At 42.0% G+C, this 15262-nt stretch overlaps 1 protein-coding gene across 8 annotated transcripts in view; it reads right to left on the bottom strand.

Annotated features, from left to right (window-relative positions):
- Positions 1-604: 604 nt before the first annotated feature.
- The window catches only part of LOC138261611 (uncharacterized), a 909500-nt gene continuing 894842 nt past the window's right edge, over positions 605-15262 (bottom strand). For all 8 annotated transcript variants that reach the window (XM_069210725.1, XM_069210726.1, XM_069210728.1 and 5 more), the window contains exon 15: positions 605-1485. In XM_069210725.1, the coding sequence (XP_069066826.1) occupies positions 1310-1485 (176 nt within the window). In that variant the 3' untranslated portion in view covers positions 605-1309. The remainder of the gene's footprint in view (positions 1486-15262) is intronic.

Here is a 15262-nt window from a genome sequence, read left to right on the forward strand (position 1 = left end):
TGCAACATACTTCATCTTGAATGATTATATTCCTAATTATCCAGATATATCTAGTGTCAGGTTTTGGTCAAGGCATAAAATATTTCATAGATGATTTAACTTATGCATAAAAGAAAATCTCTTAGAAAATTGGACCAGGACAGATCCACAAAATGTTTGCAGTTGCTCAACATGAAGGATACGTGGGGGTTGAGTTAGGGGCTTTACAATTTTGTGGGTTTTGTGCCGATCTATTCCAAAGTTAACATAGCTTCACTCAGGCCCTGTATACCAGGGTGGTGGAGTGGAATTCCTGTGAGGAACGCTGTCAGGATGTTACCAATAGGTAATGGTAATTGCTTGTGCAGAGTTTGCACACCATCAGCTCTGTGCCTTAGAAAGTAACTACCAAATTTCCGTTTCTTCACAACTTTCATCCTGATATGGCCTGGCTGATAATTTGCATCACGAGAAAACCAATTCTTGTAACAATCAAACTGGAGAACCAATGGCTGTATCCTACCAACGCTTGCTCACACTTACAAATTGTAGGCTGGGGTTCTGATACCTTCAAAGATCTTTCAAGAACATATTTTGTAACAAGTTTAAATAAGCACAAACGCTCAAGAGATAACAAAGGGGATTTAATATGAATTGAATGTATTTTCTTATCAAATTCGCCGATTTAGTGCAAACACTGAGATTACTTCAGGTAAGTCTGCTACATGATTCACTTTTCACCCTTTGAATATAAAAAGAATGACAGGTAAAGAGAATTATAAAAAGTTATTTTTTAGTAATTAAAAGCGAATCTTCCAAGTAAGTTTTGCAACAGGTATGCAAAGAGTAATTGTAAAGCCAGGGAAAAGTCCCTTCGCGTAGGATGACTGAGAAGCCATAACTATACTATGCCAATATAATCAATCTTTTCTTTTCTGTGTGCTGTTTCATGAACTTTGTCCAATAAGTTCATTAATAGCATGATTTGCCAAGCTTTATTTTTGAATTTAAAGGTAGAGCCGCAGAACGAGGTAAAATCATCTAAATGTCACTCAAGAGGAGGAAAGAATTTAACAGCAGACAACAGGAAGACAAGTCAGTACACATGCGTTCCTCTTTGGAGTCTTTTCTTGTTCATCTGATTTACTACTGTCTTCTCCGAACAGATCACAGAAGTCGAATGCTATGATCCTGGCCTCTACCTTAAGCACCGGGGCTCCTGATAGAAAGTGAAACATGCTACATAAAGGAGTAGCTTACAAGGCCACAAGGCTGGTTCACAACAAGTGGGCTGCTTATTGCACATCGGTAGATCTGTCTCTCTGGAGCACTAGCTGGAGAGTTCTTCATCGGACACTTGGTCACTGAGTATCACCTGGAGGTTACTTGCACGGATACTGAGCAAGCTCGGACAGCATGAAAAGAGACTGGCAACTCCAGCAGTTGTCACTCCTGTGCCATCCAAGTTCACCTGGCAGATCTTCATATTCCTTAAGTATTTTAGGCCTGTTCAAAAAAGGAAGAGGAGTCATAAAAGTACTGACACAGACAGCAATAGGTAAATCGACTCAATCTACTGTATAGCCATGCACAACTGCTTAACATGGTCTTTAACCAATCATAAACATCAATAAGTCAGAGGATCTTCTACTAGGTTTCACCAATGGAAATGAGGGACAGAAGGATAGTTTAGTTTTGTTAAGTTTAGTATATAAAATGTGCAGCAAATGCTATTAATGACAGCTTAAAGGCAATATATAATATGTGATAAACATGAGCTTAAAATAAGCATAAAATAAACACACAATTGTAAAACAAAATATTAATTGTAAAACTTAAATATTAACCTCAATCCATACCATACCTGGTGATCATCAAAGCAAATCTCACTAGGTAACATTACAAGTTCTGGGCTTTACCTGTGTACAACTGAAACTGTAGTCCACGGTTGGAGATCACCAGGTTCTAGAGACACGTATATACATTGTATATATTTACTGATTCTGAGAATTTGCCATCATTTTTAAAATATGGTATCTACCCAATCAGAGAACCGACAATGATTATGACTATCAAAGAACGTCTGCTGCACTGGAAAGATAAAAGCATGGTAGTATACTGGTGTTTTGGGCCACTTCAAAGTATATGACATTTATCTTCTTTTGAAAAGCTTGGTCTGCATAATTAGGCTGTGGTGATTAGATTCTCTTTTGCCGGAGTAACTCAGCATGTTAAACTAGGCCATATTATGCCTAAAGCAATGCCTTTTACCTCTGAGATGTCGTAGACTCCCGTTATAGTGACAAGATTGCTGGACTTTGGGCAGCAGCACCACCAAGTATGGGGGAATGAGTCTGATCCTTTACTGTGTGACAGCTGTCAGCCTAACCCTTCCAGCTAGCTAGTAGCACCTCACCAATAGCAAAGGTAAGAGTGATTTGTGGCAGCCTTTTGCATGACACTCAAACTCTTCAGGGAAATTGTGATGAAACAAATGGTACCACTTTCTCCTAGTTATAATTGTGATGGAACAGATGGTACCACTTTCTCTCAGTTATACAAGTGCCATACATGCAATGTCAAACAGAAGCAGGATCTTCGTTCAATTTATATTTTATTGAAGCAACTGCATTCTACGTAAAAAGGTGTGAATTGCGTTTATGAGGATAATGAAACACAGTGTTATCACGTCAGTGACCAGGAAAGTGAAACACAAGAAGAGTCCCACTATTTTTTCACAATAGTGTCCTTAATATCCCTACCTACACTACTAAGTTTCTACATGAGAGCAAATAGCAGTGGTAGCCCTAATCCGCTCTTCTGGTCCCAGAAAAGAAACCCAACCCCCATACCTGCGTTCAGAGGTGAAGAAAAGATCTGATAGTCTGCTGGGGTCCTCCCACATATACGAAGAGGAGCCAAAGCATTCTGCAGACACTGTGACGACGTGCAGCATGAGATGGCAAGCTGTCTGGAATGTCCCTCTACCCTGGTGTGGCAGTGTGATGTTTTATTTTAACATATCTGTTATTCTAAGAAGTGTGCTGACGTGACAACACTTTTTTCCATGTAGCGTAGACAATGTACTCTTTATACTGGCAATACCCAATCAATATCGTGTAGAGCTTTGGGTTGAGTACAGGATGAAAATGTTCTGCAAAGAAATGAATAACACATTCTGTGTGGAAAGGCAACTAATAAAAGAATGAAAAACATCTTCAGTCAAATGAAGCTTTGTTAAAATAAAAGGAATAAAAGCAAAATGTAATGAGGTGAGAAGGTACAGACCTCAGGCCCAAGGCTAAATAATGTGCCCATGTAAGTGCTAAATTAACCTCACAACACTCTCTCCCTATTGTCGGTTCAAAGGCGCAGATTTTTTTTTATTAAAAGCTAATACTAAAATCACCTTTCCTACATTGATCACTAAAAACAAGCTAAAATATATTGAATGAGATAAAACGTCTATGTCTACAAGCAAAACAGACCAAATCTGAGCCAAATTAAAGCAGTCAATTTAGAATTACAAAAACTCGAACATCAGTTAAGCTAAAATGTCAGCAAATCAACAATAATCATGATCTTTTAAAAACATCGCTAATATCATCAATTGTTATGGACTACAGGAAGACCCCACTTTGCCAGATGGTAAAGTAACCAGTTCCTTGACAAGGAAAATGAGGGAGCACTCATGTTCGGGTGCCTCAGCCATAGTTCCGGCCGAGGTGGCAGTTTCCCGTGCAGTGTCCGATGTTGTAGCACCAAGAGCCACTTAATCCACAAAGGGTAGCTCATAGGAAGCCTTCTGTAACAATTGCATGTCTGGTAATGAACTCTCATTGAGAACACCAACAGACCAGTGTCCAAAGAAGGTATGCGCTGCATGGAAAGACACTCCGCCTGCATGTTCGAAAGGGCACCACAAACATCGAGATAGGCTGCATGCAATTCAGAACCGGTCTGAATGACAAAGAACAGTTGGACTCCTGTTCTTCCTGGAGTGGTGCTCCAAAATACTGCATCATGCGGTCAGGACACAGTTGGGCTGGTGAAAGCGCCGTCATTCCTCCTTGTCAAGATGGGACAGCCAATGCAAATGTAAAGTAGCAACATCAAAATGTAGCTAATTAACGCCAAAGTAACAAGAAATCCCTCAAAGACACTTGAAAAAACAGAGTGTTTGTCTGAAGGTATTATGCCAAATACAGAGATATTATGCCAAATATAGAGGAGAAGGTGCTGACAAAATCAGAATCAATAACCTTAAAGAAGTGTACAATCCCACTGGTGTTAAAGTTAAACGTGTTTAATGAGACCTATGAGTACACCGAAATGTCTTGAAAAATGTGTGTTTAAAAGCGACTGTATCTCTGCGGATGACCTCGCCACTTGGAAGGTATAGGTCTCGCGGGCAGATGTAAGTGCCATGTGTTTCTGAAACAGAAGAGCCTTTAGTCTGCTCGGCTTGTCAAAATTTACATTTGAAGTAGCAATATGAGGCCAAATTTCTGCTACTTTTATCTCTTGCGTGGGTGGAAAAAAGCACATTTCCGCATCATGCTACAATTTGGAAGACCGAAACTACATAGGCAATTCCGTCTTGGATACCACAATAGCTGATTTTGTTCAGCATCACATAACTCAAATTCGAGAGCACCTGGAATGCTGGATGAATCAAAGGGACTTGGAGCCTATTCAGATAACAGGCTAAATCCGCAGCTGGAGCAATACATGTTCATTGCAAGGACAGCTGTTTACATCTCATTGAATGACTTACAGAAGTCTCACATTCACTTCGACTAGGAAAGACCTCCTTCATGACATTAAAACATTTGCACATAAAGGGTGGCTCCCACATTTCATGGATGTAATTATCTCCTAGCTTTTCAAACCTGCCAAGAGGAAGGTGCTTCAAACACAACATGAACTGAAGTGTTTGAATGGGCAGACTAATAAGTGTGTTTTAACCAAACTGCAGATTGTATTTCTGCCACAGTGAAAGGCAACATTTTTTTAACTTTTCGATGTTTAACAAATTACATGTTGCTTCTTTCTTAGCCATTTGTCAAAGTTAGCTGGTGATGAGATACTGGGTGCATTCCATTCCTTAAGTTTCGCTAAGCCTAAACAACTTGTTTGTTATACAGTTTAATTTAAGAATATAATCTGCAACAGAATAAGGCATGCTCTAAACAAAGCTTCTCACCCCTGTATTTGCCAATTTCTAGTTCCCCACACACTTTTTAAGTCAATGGACTTCAACCAATACTCATAGCCTTCAATAGCCAACTGGGAAACAAAGGAATCCGAATAGATTGATTTGGTATTTGTTAACAGAACATTCTGAAATTTCATAGGAGGCAATTTAAAATAATAAGACTCTGCATTTGTGACATCATGCCCAGGAAAGTATGCAAACGTTTCTACATACGTGTTTTAGAACTCCCCACTGGTGGAGTTGAACAATGTCTCAACTGTGTGTTATTGTAGACTTTTCTGGGGGGTGCTGACTTTATGTATAAAATTATGTCCAGAATGCTGGTAACAAAATATTTACCTAAAATGTGCTGCTGTTTGGTAAACATCTTCACTTTCAAATACTGTATAATATTCAAGCTCAGAAAGCATAGAATCAACTCGTTTCACATCCCAATCATCAGAAGCCACCACAAGAGTTATTATATCATTCATAGAAACTTTAAAATACATATGGAATTTGAATCATTTCCATTGTTACAAATAAATCAAATGACACTTTATTCAAAACAATCCAATCATGAATCGTTAAAGCTGAAATTTTCACTAGGGACAAGTCTCTGTGGAACTTACGTGAGGACAGTTGAGGCTTCAAAACTTCATCCACCAGTTCAACACCAGAGTGTTCAGGAAGATAATGACAATGTATCAGCAAAAAGAAAAAGATGACAAAACCACTACAAAGAAGGAAGGCAGGCACAGCTAACAGTACCCGAAGATAATTCTATGGTTGATTCAGATAGTTTTAAGCAAATGAATAGCTTATGTGCTCTTGATACAGGTGCAGCTGAAGATGCTGAAGAGACTGAAAAAGAACTGTTGATGTTGGTAAAATATCCAGAAGAAGTTAGTGCAAACACTGGAGCCGGTGTTAGAGGAGGAGAACTAGCAGATGTATCCCTTGGTGGTTCGTAGTAAAATATTTCATCTGTTTGTGTTGAATTTGAGTATCATTGCTCAGAACTTTGGACATTTCTTGTTGTAGATGTGGAGACAGGTACTAGTGAAAGTTCATTTTCCACCCTCCCCAAGCTCGGGAAAGTCTTGTCACTGTAGGTTAAATGTTAGAGAGGCACATCCTTATTAGCAAGTAAAAGGGGTCGGGAACTGTTCAGGGGTCGTTGTGGTCTTCTGTGTAGGACCGGCCACATGGTGTAACTTGACATTGTCAATTGAAACAAAGCGGTTTTCTTTGGAACCAGGCAGCGGTAATAGAATGAAAGTTCAGTTCTGGTACCATTTATTCCCAGGACTGGAACTGGTGTTCGATATGATGGGCCAAATTCCTTCTTCACAGCAATCTAAGCAAACTAGATCCCCAACTTTTGGAATCCAGCCGGTAGACGTTGTTGGTGAGGGCCCCATTCCCAAGGTGGCTGCACATGCAGATGAGTTTTCATCACAGAGCTGTTGTAACTGCTGCAAGACTGTGTCAAATTCATTTACATCAAAAGGTATGTCGGCTGCCACTGGGCCAGGGCCATGAAGATATGGGACAGACACATGTATGAAAAACAGAACGTCACATAGGGTGCACCCTCCTAAGGAACTTCTGGGCAGATAAAAGTGCTCTTTGGACTCCATACAGGTGGTTAAGGCAACTACGACCTGAACCTAGTACTTTGGATGTGAAGGATTGCTTTAAGTCTTGGTTCTACCGCTCCACAACAGCATTTCCTTCTGGATGATATGAAGACGAGAAATACAACTTGATCCCAATTGTTGCCATGGTGTCCCTGAATGTCTTGGAGGCAAAGGTAGGGCCCTGGTTTGAATGGAAAGCCGCAATTGCATATGTCCCAATAAAGACGTGCAAATCTTTAACAACAGTTAGAGCATCTGCTGATCGTTGTGGCCATACCCATAGAAATCTGGAGCAAGAATCAAGAGCAACTAAGATGTATTTGTAGGCACCATCAGGTGTTAGGGGACAGCAGTGGTCCAGGTACACACACTGTAGTGGTTTGCTGGAAATTAGGAGGGGTGTTTGCGGTGGGCGTTTAACTGTGGACTCCTATTTGTTGACAGATGTCACAACAAAGGACATACTGTTTTGTCTGTTTGTATAGGCCCGGCTACCAACAGAATTTCCGCACTATTGTAATTGTAATGGCCAAACCTGCATGGGCAGAAGCAACCCCTTCATGACTGCTTTTATTAGATCTAATCATTGGTCTGGGTTGGGGTTAACCAACCCCTGGTATTGTTGCGATTGCAACATTTTGGGCACTTAAATGGCAAGAGTATTTGGCGGGATATGCCTTTGGAAGGGCTTGCTGTCAGTCGAAGCTTTCACAGCAGCCAGGGCTCCGTCATCCAACTTCGTCTTGGAAAGAGTAATTGCTGCAACAGAAGCTGTGACTACTGCTGACTTGGCTGCTTCATCAGCCAAAGTATTTCCTGCAATATGTATTCCTACATGTTTATCGGCCATTGTATGTACTACATGGGTATTTGGTTGCGCCTCTGTTAGATCTTCTACCTTCCCCCACAGGAGTCTGTGTTTGAATCTCTGAACCCATTCTGGCACCAGTAATGCAGATATTCATTAAGGGACTGGACACAATAATATGAATCTCACTCAAATCAGTGTTAGGGGATCAGGATATGTGTGTTCCAGTGCCAATAACTGGGCCTTAAGCTCTGGCAATTGTGCAGTGCAGTCCCCTAAGGTCTGCATGTATGTGTTTTGAGGAGGGAACTTGCCATCCCTCATGAATCCACTCATAGCTGCGCAAGTGGTGGAATATTGTTGTTTTGTGCCTAAGGCTGGTTGTGCTAAACCATCAGTGTATATAATCATTTAATATTGACCAAGAGGCAACATTTTTGTAGGTGTTGAGTATTCAAGTTCATATTAAAGGAACTCTTGTGTCTGAAGTTTCGGATAAAAAAATATAATCAACACAGTGGCAGTCACAGAGGTGGCCCATTGTATCCAACGTGGATGTTATGCTTTTGCGTTTGGCACACTGCCTTTCTTCACAGCCTCTCTTTTATGACAGCCATCTGAACAGCAGTCAGAATTTCTTCAGTGGGAGCAAAGCATTGGTTAGCTGTTGACTACAAATGTGACTTGTATGCTACAGGGACAGTATCACCTTCATTGAATGTTACATAGATGAAACCAGTTGCACCAATAATTACTCTGATGACCAAGTTTGTTTTGTTATCAAGTGCATGCAAGCCTTTTACTTCAAGCATTTCCTGTTGTAATTGAAAAACTCCAAAAACGATTGCAGCTTTTTGGTGTTTGGTGTTTGTAATTGCGCACACGTTTCTACAAAGTGGGACACCAGGCTCTCTCCTTCATCTGATAAATTGTATCCCAAAAGCAAGACACTAAGAAAGGCAATTTTTGTTTTTTTAAATTAGTTTTTTAGCCCATTTCAGTGAAATCCACCACAATGTGGTCAACCTGTCTTTGGTGTGTGACCGTGTCATTATCTTTTAGATACATATCATCTACATAGGACAACGCCTCAGAGTCAATTCAGTGTAGTATGGATGTTACACGTAATGAGAACAATCCAGGACTGTTCTTATACCCTTGTGGGAGTCAACAGAATTTCCTTTGCAAGCATTATGCGCTGACGTCAGTCAAATCCCTGCTTTCAGGTGCTATATTTTGGCAGAAAAACCTGTTGGAAATATCCAAGGTTGTTTTGTATTTTTTGCACACTAAATTGTTGATGAGTGCTGTGCCTTGTGTATTTTGTATAGCAAATGTGTGTGTGTGTGTGTGTGACTGTTTAAAATATCTGTAGTATTCCATATGAATCGTCTGGCTTAGCTACAGGGAACAAAGGGTTGTTCATTGGTGATATGCAGGGTGCTATCACACCCTGGTACTCAAGTTGTGCAAGTATTTCCCTCACTGGTGCTTTAGCCTCATGTTTAATGGGGTCCTGTTTTAGTGGTAACAGTGACAATCTTACTGGTATGGTGTGGTAGGGTGAAGTCTTTGTCCGATCCTACATGGTTGCGATACAGCACCAGGGCTTGTGCCAATGCCCAATCTACTGTGTAAACGTGCCTTAATTCTTCAGGAACAAGGACTTAGAAAGATGGCATACCGACATCTTCCCCTAGTGGGAGTTTACAGACAAATTCTGCTGGCCAATCTTTTTCTTCCAATTGGATGTCATAACAATCTTAGTTTTTCCCAGAATATAAATTCAATTGTGCACTCTATGTCTCCCACAATTTGTATTTTCATTTTGTAAACCCTATCTGGAGGGGAGACTTGCGTGTCCGTGGTTTCGACTTCTGAAAAAGGCATTTGTTGTTGTCACCTCCAGAAGCTCTTCAAAATTCCGGCAATCAATCGTGACCTCTGCCGCACAGTCAAGCAGAGTCACTGCCCATGTTCTGTTCTTCAGGTAGGTTCTCATTATGTGTGGCATTTGTAGCCGAAATTGCTGCCACTTTTTTTTTTTTGAAATTGTGTTTTCTGTTGTGAAGGTTTTGCTCCCTTTTTTATGGAAGGTACAATTGAGCGTTGTGAATCTTTTCTTGGCTTCACGTACTCGTTTCGATGTTCCAAACGCCCGCCACTTTCACTACGTTTATCAGGTAGGTCCTGAAAGGAACAAGATTGGAATGTATCAATATTTTGGTATCTATCGGGAATTTTCAAACTATCTATAATTCTCAAATTGTATTGTTTCTCTGAGGTCTCCGAATGCTGAGATTCTCCTCTTTGTTTTGTATTATCTTTATTTTGTTTTTGTTTACTCCAGCATTTTTTTTTTTAGAACTCTCAGCTGATTGCTTGGTAGAATCCTTATTGGATTTACCTTGTAGTTGTGGTTTACTTGGTCCGGCTCCAAGACTATCCCGACCTATTCTTCAATAGGTTTCAGCGATAATCTTTGGCAGCTTGCGCTCCTGATCCTGTACAGGACAATTTTTTAGCTTCTGGTGTATTGCAAATGCTAATGCTTCTCCTTTAAGATTATATAATATGATCGAGGATACTGAGGCAAAATTGACCATTAATAGCATCCCCAGATCTACGGCCAGGGCAGCCCCATATTCATCCTGAATTTGTTTGAACACTTCCAGAAGAGTCACAAGTGTTGGTGTACCGTGTACGTAGTGTAGAGTGCAGCAAATACTGCACCTCAAGTGGCTCAGTTGTCTGCTGAGGGAACCATTCCAAATGTCAAGCACATTGTGAGAATTCTATATTTATCATGGGGGCCAATATGGGGAAATACTGGTCACAATGAGCTATTTTTTTGTGCTAACCAAAAAGGAATCTCTTCACGTTTTGTGGGTGCTTAACCCATAACCGAAAGCACTGTAGAAGGATTGATGCCCGCTGTGGCCTCATGTAGTTGCGCTGAAGCAGCCCTTGCTGGAGCGGTATTCAAAATCTGCATTACAATTTAAAATCATCTATATATTTCTACTAAATTAGTGTATAGGCGGCGTACATCTGCTACCGCCACTGTACCTATGTTAGGATGTGGTGAATAGATGTAGGTCTGTCATTACTTAAAGGACCTAATGTAACATTTTGTGTAACGTGGGGTAGGGCGCAATCAAGCCAATTCTGGTGTTCTTGACAAGATAGTGATATTTCTAAGTATGCATATGGTCTGTATTGTGAGGGTGCATTTGCAGGAGTGTTGTGATGAAATGTCTGTGTATATTCCCATCTGCTGCAGGAAAAGTGACCCGAGAATAAAGAAATTCTGTTTGCGTTGTGAGCCTCAACAACAAATGTAACCACTCTCCTCCTTCATTTGTGAGGCCATTATTTAATAGATGTGTTGTGAAGGGAGTCTCATGTTTACTGCAATTCTGACCTGTTATGGACTTCCATTTTTTAAAGTGGAATTTAATTGTTCAGAAATAGAAACACCAACTAGGAAATCCTTTTAAGAGTTCAAGCTTGAACATACAGCGTCAAACAGTTATTACCTAGCCAGGTGAGGAGGGTATACCCTAATACCACTGACGTCTCCGTATAAGGTAGTTAGGGTGACTGCATGATTTGAGACAGAAATACTTGGGAGATCCGTAGGATCAGTGACTAACCAACTTTGGCGGCGCCATGTCAGACTCCCGTTATAGTAACGAGACTGCTGGATTTTGGGCATCAGCACCACAGATTATGAGAGACTGAGTCTGATCCCACACCATGCAACAGCTGTCGGCCTAACTCTTCCGGCTAGCTGGCAGCACCTCACCAATAGCAAAGGTAAGAGTAATTTGTGGCAGCCTATCGAATGACACTAAGACTCCTCAGGGAAGTCATGGTGGACCAAATCGTACCCCTTTCTCTCAGTTATACAAGTTTCATACTTTCAAGGACAAACAGAAGCAGGATATTGGTTGAATATATATTTTATTGAAGCAACTGTGTTCTACGTAAAAAGGCATGAATTGCGATTATAAGGATAATGAAACATTGAGCTATCCTTACCTACATGACAGCAAATAGTTGTAGTAGCCCTAATCCGCCCTTCTGGCCCTGTGAAGGAAGCTCAACCCCCATACATGCGCTCAGAGGTGAAAAAGAGGTATTTTAGTCTCCTGGGAGTCCTCCTATGTATACAAAGAGGAACCAAAAGGTTTCTGCAGAAACTATGAGGATATGCAGCATGAGATGACAAGCTACCTGGAATCTCCCTTCTACCCTGGTGTGGGCAGTGTGATGTTTTATAATAACATCTGTTATTTTAAGAAATGCCCTGACTTGACAACACATTTTTCCGTGTAGGATAGACAAAGTAGTCATTGGACCGGCAATACCCAGTAAATATCGTGTACAGCCTTGGGTTGAGTACAGGATGAAAATGTTGTGCAAAGAAATGAATAACAAATTTTGTGTGGAAGAGCAACTGATAAAAGAATGAATAACAGCTTCACTAAAATGAAACTTTGCTAAAATAAAAGAAAGGCCTCAGGCCAAGGGCGAAATAATGTGCCTGTGTAAATGCTAAAATAGCCTCACAACAGGGGTTCCAGAAGAATCAGCTTTTTCTTCTTTGCTTCTTAATTATAAAGTAACCTCTACCTCAATATTTCAAGGATCAAGGCAAGACTTTTTCAAAAGTTGCAAACTATCTGAAGGTATGCCTTAATCTCAAATTGTATGTCTGCTGCCAGAAAAACAATACTGTTTAAAAACACTGCTGGTAGAGGGTTATAGTAATAGACAGGGGCTTTGATTAACTGTACTCTGTGTACGGTATGTGCCCAGAGGTGGCAAGTGACAATTAGAAGTGGTAGGGCATAGTCTTTGGCTTGAATTCCAGTGGGCAAGCCTGACTCACTCACTCTGAGAATTTGCGCACTCTTGCTTTAACTAAATCTTACTCTCACTCATTCTTACTTGGTCTTATTCAATTATTCTCAATTATACTTGCACTCACTTTTAGTTACTATGACACACTCAATCTTGCCGACTCATGCAGTCTCACTCATTCTCAGTTACTCTTCCTCAGTCCCACTCATTCACTCAATCTTACCCTGACTCACTCAGTTTGACTGACCCACTAATTCCCACTCAGTTCCACTCATTCGCATTGAGTTACACTGAGTCTCCCTCTGACACACTTGTTCTCCCTGATTCACTCAGTCTCACTGACTCACTAGCACTCAACTCATTTTAACTCGGCCCCACTCAGTCTCTCTCATTCTGACTCACTCAATCTCACTTAGCCTCACCGATTCATAGTCAGACTTAGTCCTTCTCACTGATTCACTAAAAATCACTCTCACTCATACTCACCCAGTCACTTATCCACACTCATTCTGACTCAGTCTCACTGACTCAATAATCCTCACTGAGTCTCGTAGTCTGACTCAGTCTCATTCTCTGACTCACTAAGATTTGACTCAGTCTTCCACACAGTAACACTCGTCTTCCCCCTCAGTCTCATTCCTTCTCACCCGAACTAACTCTTTCTATCACCATTCACTCCGACTAAGTCCTTCAGTGGCACTCACTTTCACTCACACATACACATAAACAGATATGCTCACAAATACTCACGCACTCTCACGGACACCCACATCCATGCATACATACTCAGCCTTTAAAAGCATTTTTATTTATCTTGTTGCCTGCGCAGGTCCCATTTGGAATCCTGCTGCTTCTTTCTGCTTCTAGCGCTTGAAACGGAATTCTCAAACTTGTGCACTTGCTGATTTGAGGTTTTAGTCCCTGCTCTTTCATCCTACCCTTTCCCAATCCAGTGACAAGTTAGGAAAGGGTGGGGTGGCTTGCTGTTTGGACGTGTAGCCAAGGGCACTGCATGGCCTAAACCTGCATCGCTGGTGGCTGTGAGAAAGGTCTGCTTTTGACACGTTGGCCTCCCCACTTTTTGTCTGAGAAATGATGTGGTTTCAAACTGTAAGTGCCCTGGCCCCCTGCTAAACAGGTTCCCAGGCCAGATCTCTTCCCCAAAACTGTACTATGTATTTGCATGTCAGCCACCCTTGTAAGTCCCTAGTAAATGGTACCCTTGGTACCTAGGGTATGGGTACTGAAGAGGGCCACCCAGAGCTGCAGCACCAATTGTGCCACTCTGAGAGGCCCCAAACCAGCCTTATGCAGACTGCCATTGCAAGTGCATGACAAGGTATATTTCAAAGTTGCAAACTTGACATGGCACTCACCAAGAGTGCCCTAACCACTAACACTGCATGCACTATGGGTAAGTCACCCCTCTGGCATGCCTTACAGCCCTAAGACAGGGTGCACTATAATGCATGCAAAAGGCATATGCGTGCATTAGCAAATATCCCCTTCTGTGTCTTTACAAAACCTTAAGACATAGTAAGTGTACAGGGAAGCCATAGCCAATATGTGTACTGGACACTGGTCATTAAGAGTTCCCCAGCTACATGCTGGCCTCTCTGAAGACTGGGTTCTTTGGTATAAAACAAGTCAGTATAATAAACCCACACTAATGCCAGTGTTTGATTAATTATAACATGTACCCAGAAGGCACCTTAGAGATCCCCCTGCAAAACCTGACAGCCCTGGCATTATTGTTGACTGGTTTTTACCAGCCTACCACCACCAGACACAAATCTGGACTCCTGGGGTAAGAGCCTCTGCTCTCAGGAGCCAGAACACAAAGCCTTTCCTGGGTTGAGCGTTACACCTCCTCCCCCAGGCAGGCACCCAGGCCCAGAGGTGAGCTTCAAAGGATTTACCGCCTTTGCAATCTGACCTCTGATTCTGCTTCTAGCCGCAGATGGCCACCCAATAGTTTTACCCCCACTTTCAGCAGGAAAACCAGCAGAAAAACTTTAGAGTAGGAGGAGTATCCAGCCTCAGCCTGTACGACCCCCCTCCCCCCAGGTGTGGCAGGCCAGGTGACCACTCCATTTCATTTTCCTCCATCTTGGATGTATCAGAAAAATAGCCAATCAGGGTTAGGGATGTGACCTCTTCCCACAGGAAATGGTTACATACTGGATGTAACAACCTTAAGGAAGGTGGCCCATTGGCCACTACCAGGTACTCCCCTTAAAACCCCCTAAATGCAGTATTTAGGGGACATCCCTAGGTCAGATTCGACAGGCAAAAGAAGACCAGCAACAAAGAAGACCCAAGGCTCAAGAACAGATGTCCTGCTGCAAGAAGAAAAAGATACCAAACTCTGCCTGCTGCAACCAGGACTCGAAAATCGCAGCTGAGGTGTTGACTGGACATTGGGCAGACTCTACGAAACCCCAGAGGAGTTCCAGCCTTCTGAAAATCAGCAAGAACCTCCCTCTGAGTGAAGTCATCAATCCCTGCACCCTGCAGGCAAGAAACCAGTGAAGTCCAGTTCACTGACCGGCCGCTGACCAATGAACCGGACATAGCAGCCACACCAAATTCCACCTGATGGACCTGTAGGGCAACCCTGTCTTTGTGCTACGTTTGGTGGCACTGCAACCTCCAGTGGCTGAGACATGGCATAGCCCGGGGTACTGGATCCCCCATGTTGGACACCCATAAGAAAAGTCCACTCCGGACTCTCCAAGGACCAGAGGCAAGCACCAGTTGAGGGAC

Source organism: Pleurodeles waltl, chromosome 10 (genome assembly GCF_031143425.1).
Source record: "Pleurodeles waltl isolate 20211129_DDA chromosome 10, aPleWal1.hap1.20221129, whole genome shotgun sequence".
Lineage (NCBI taxonomy): Eukaryota > Metazoa > Chordata > Amphibia > Caudata > Salamandridae > Pleurodeles > Pleurodeles waltl.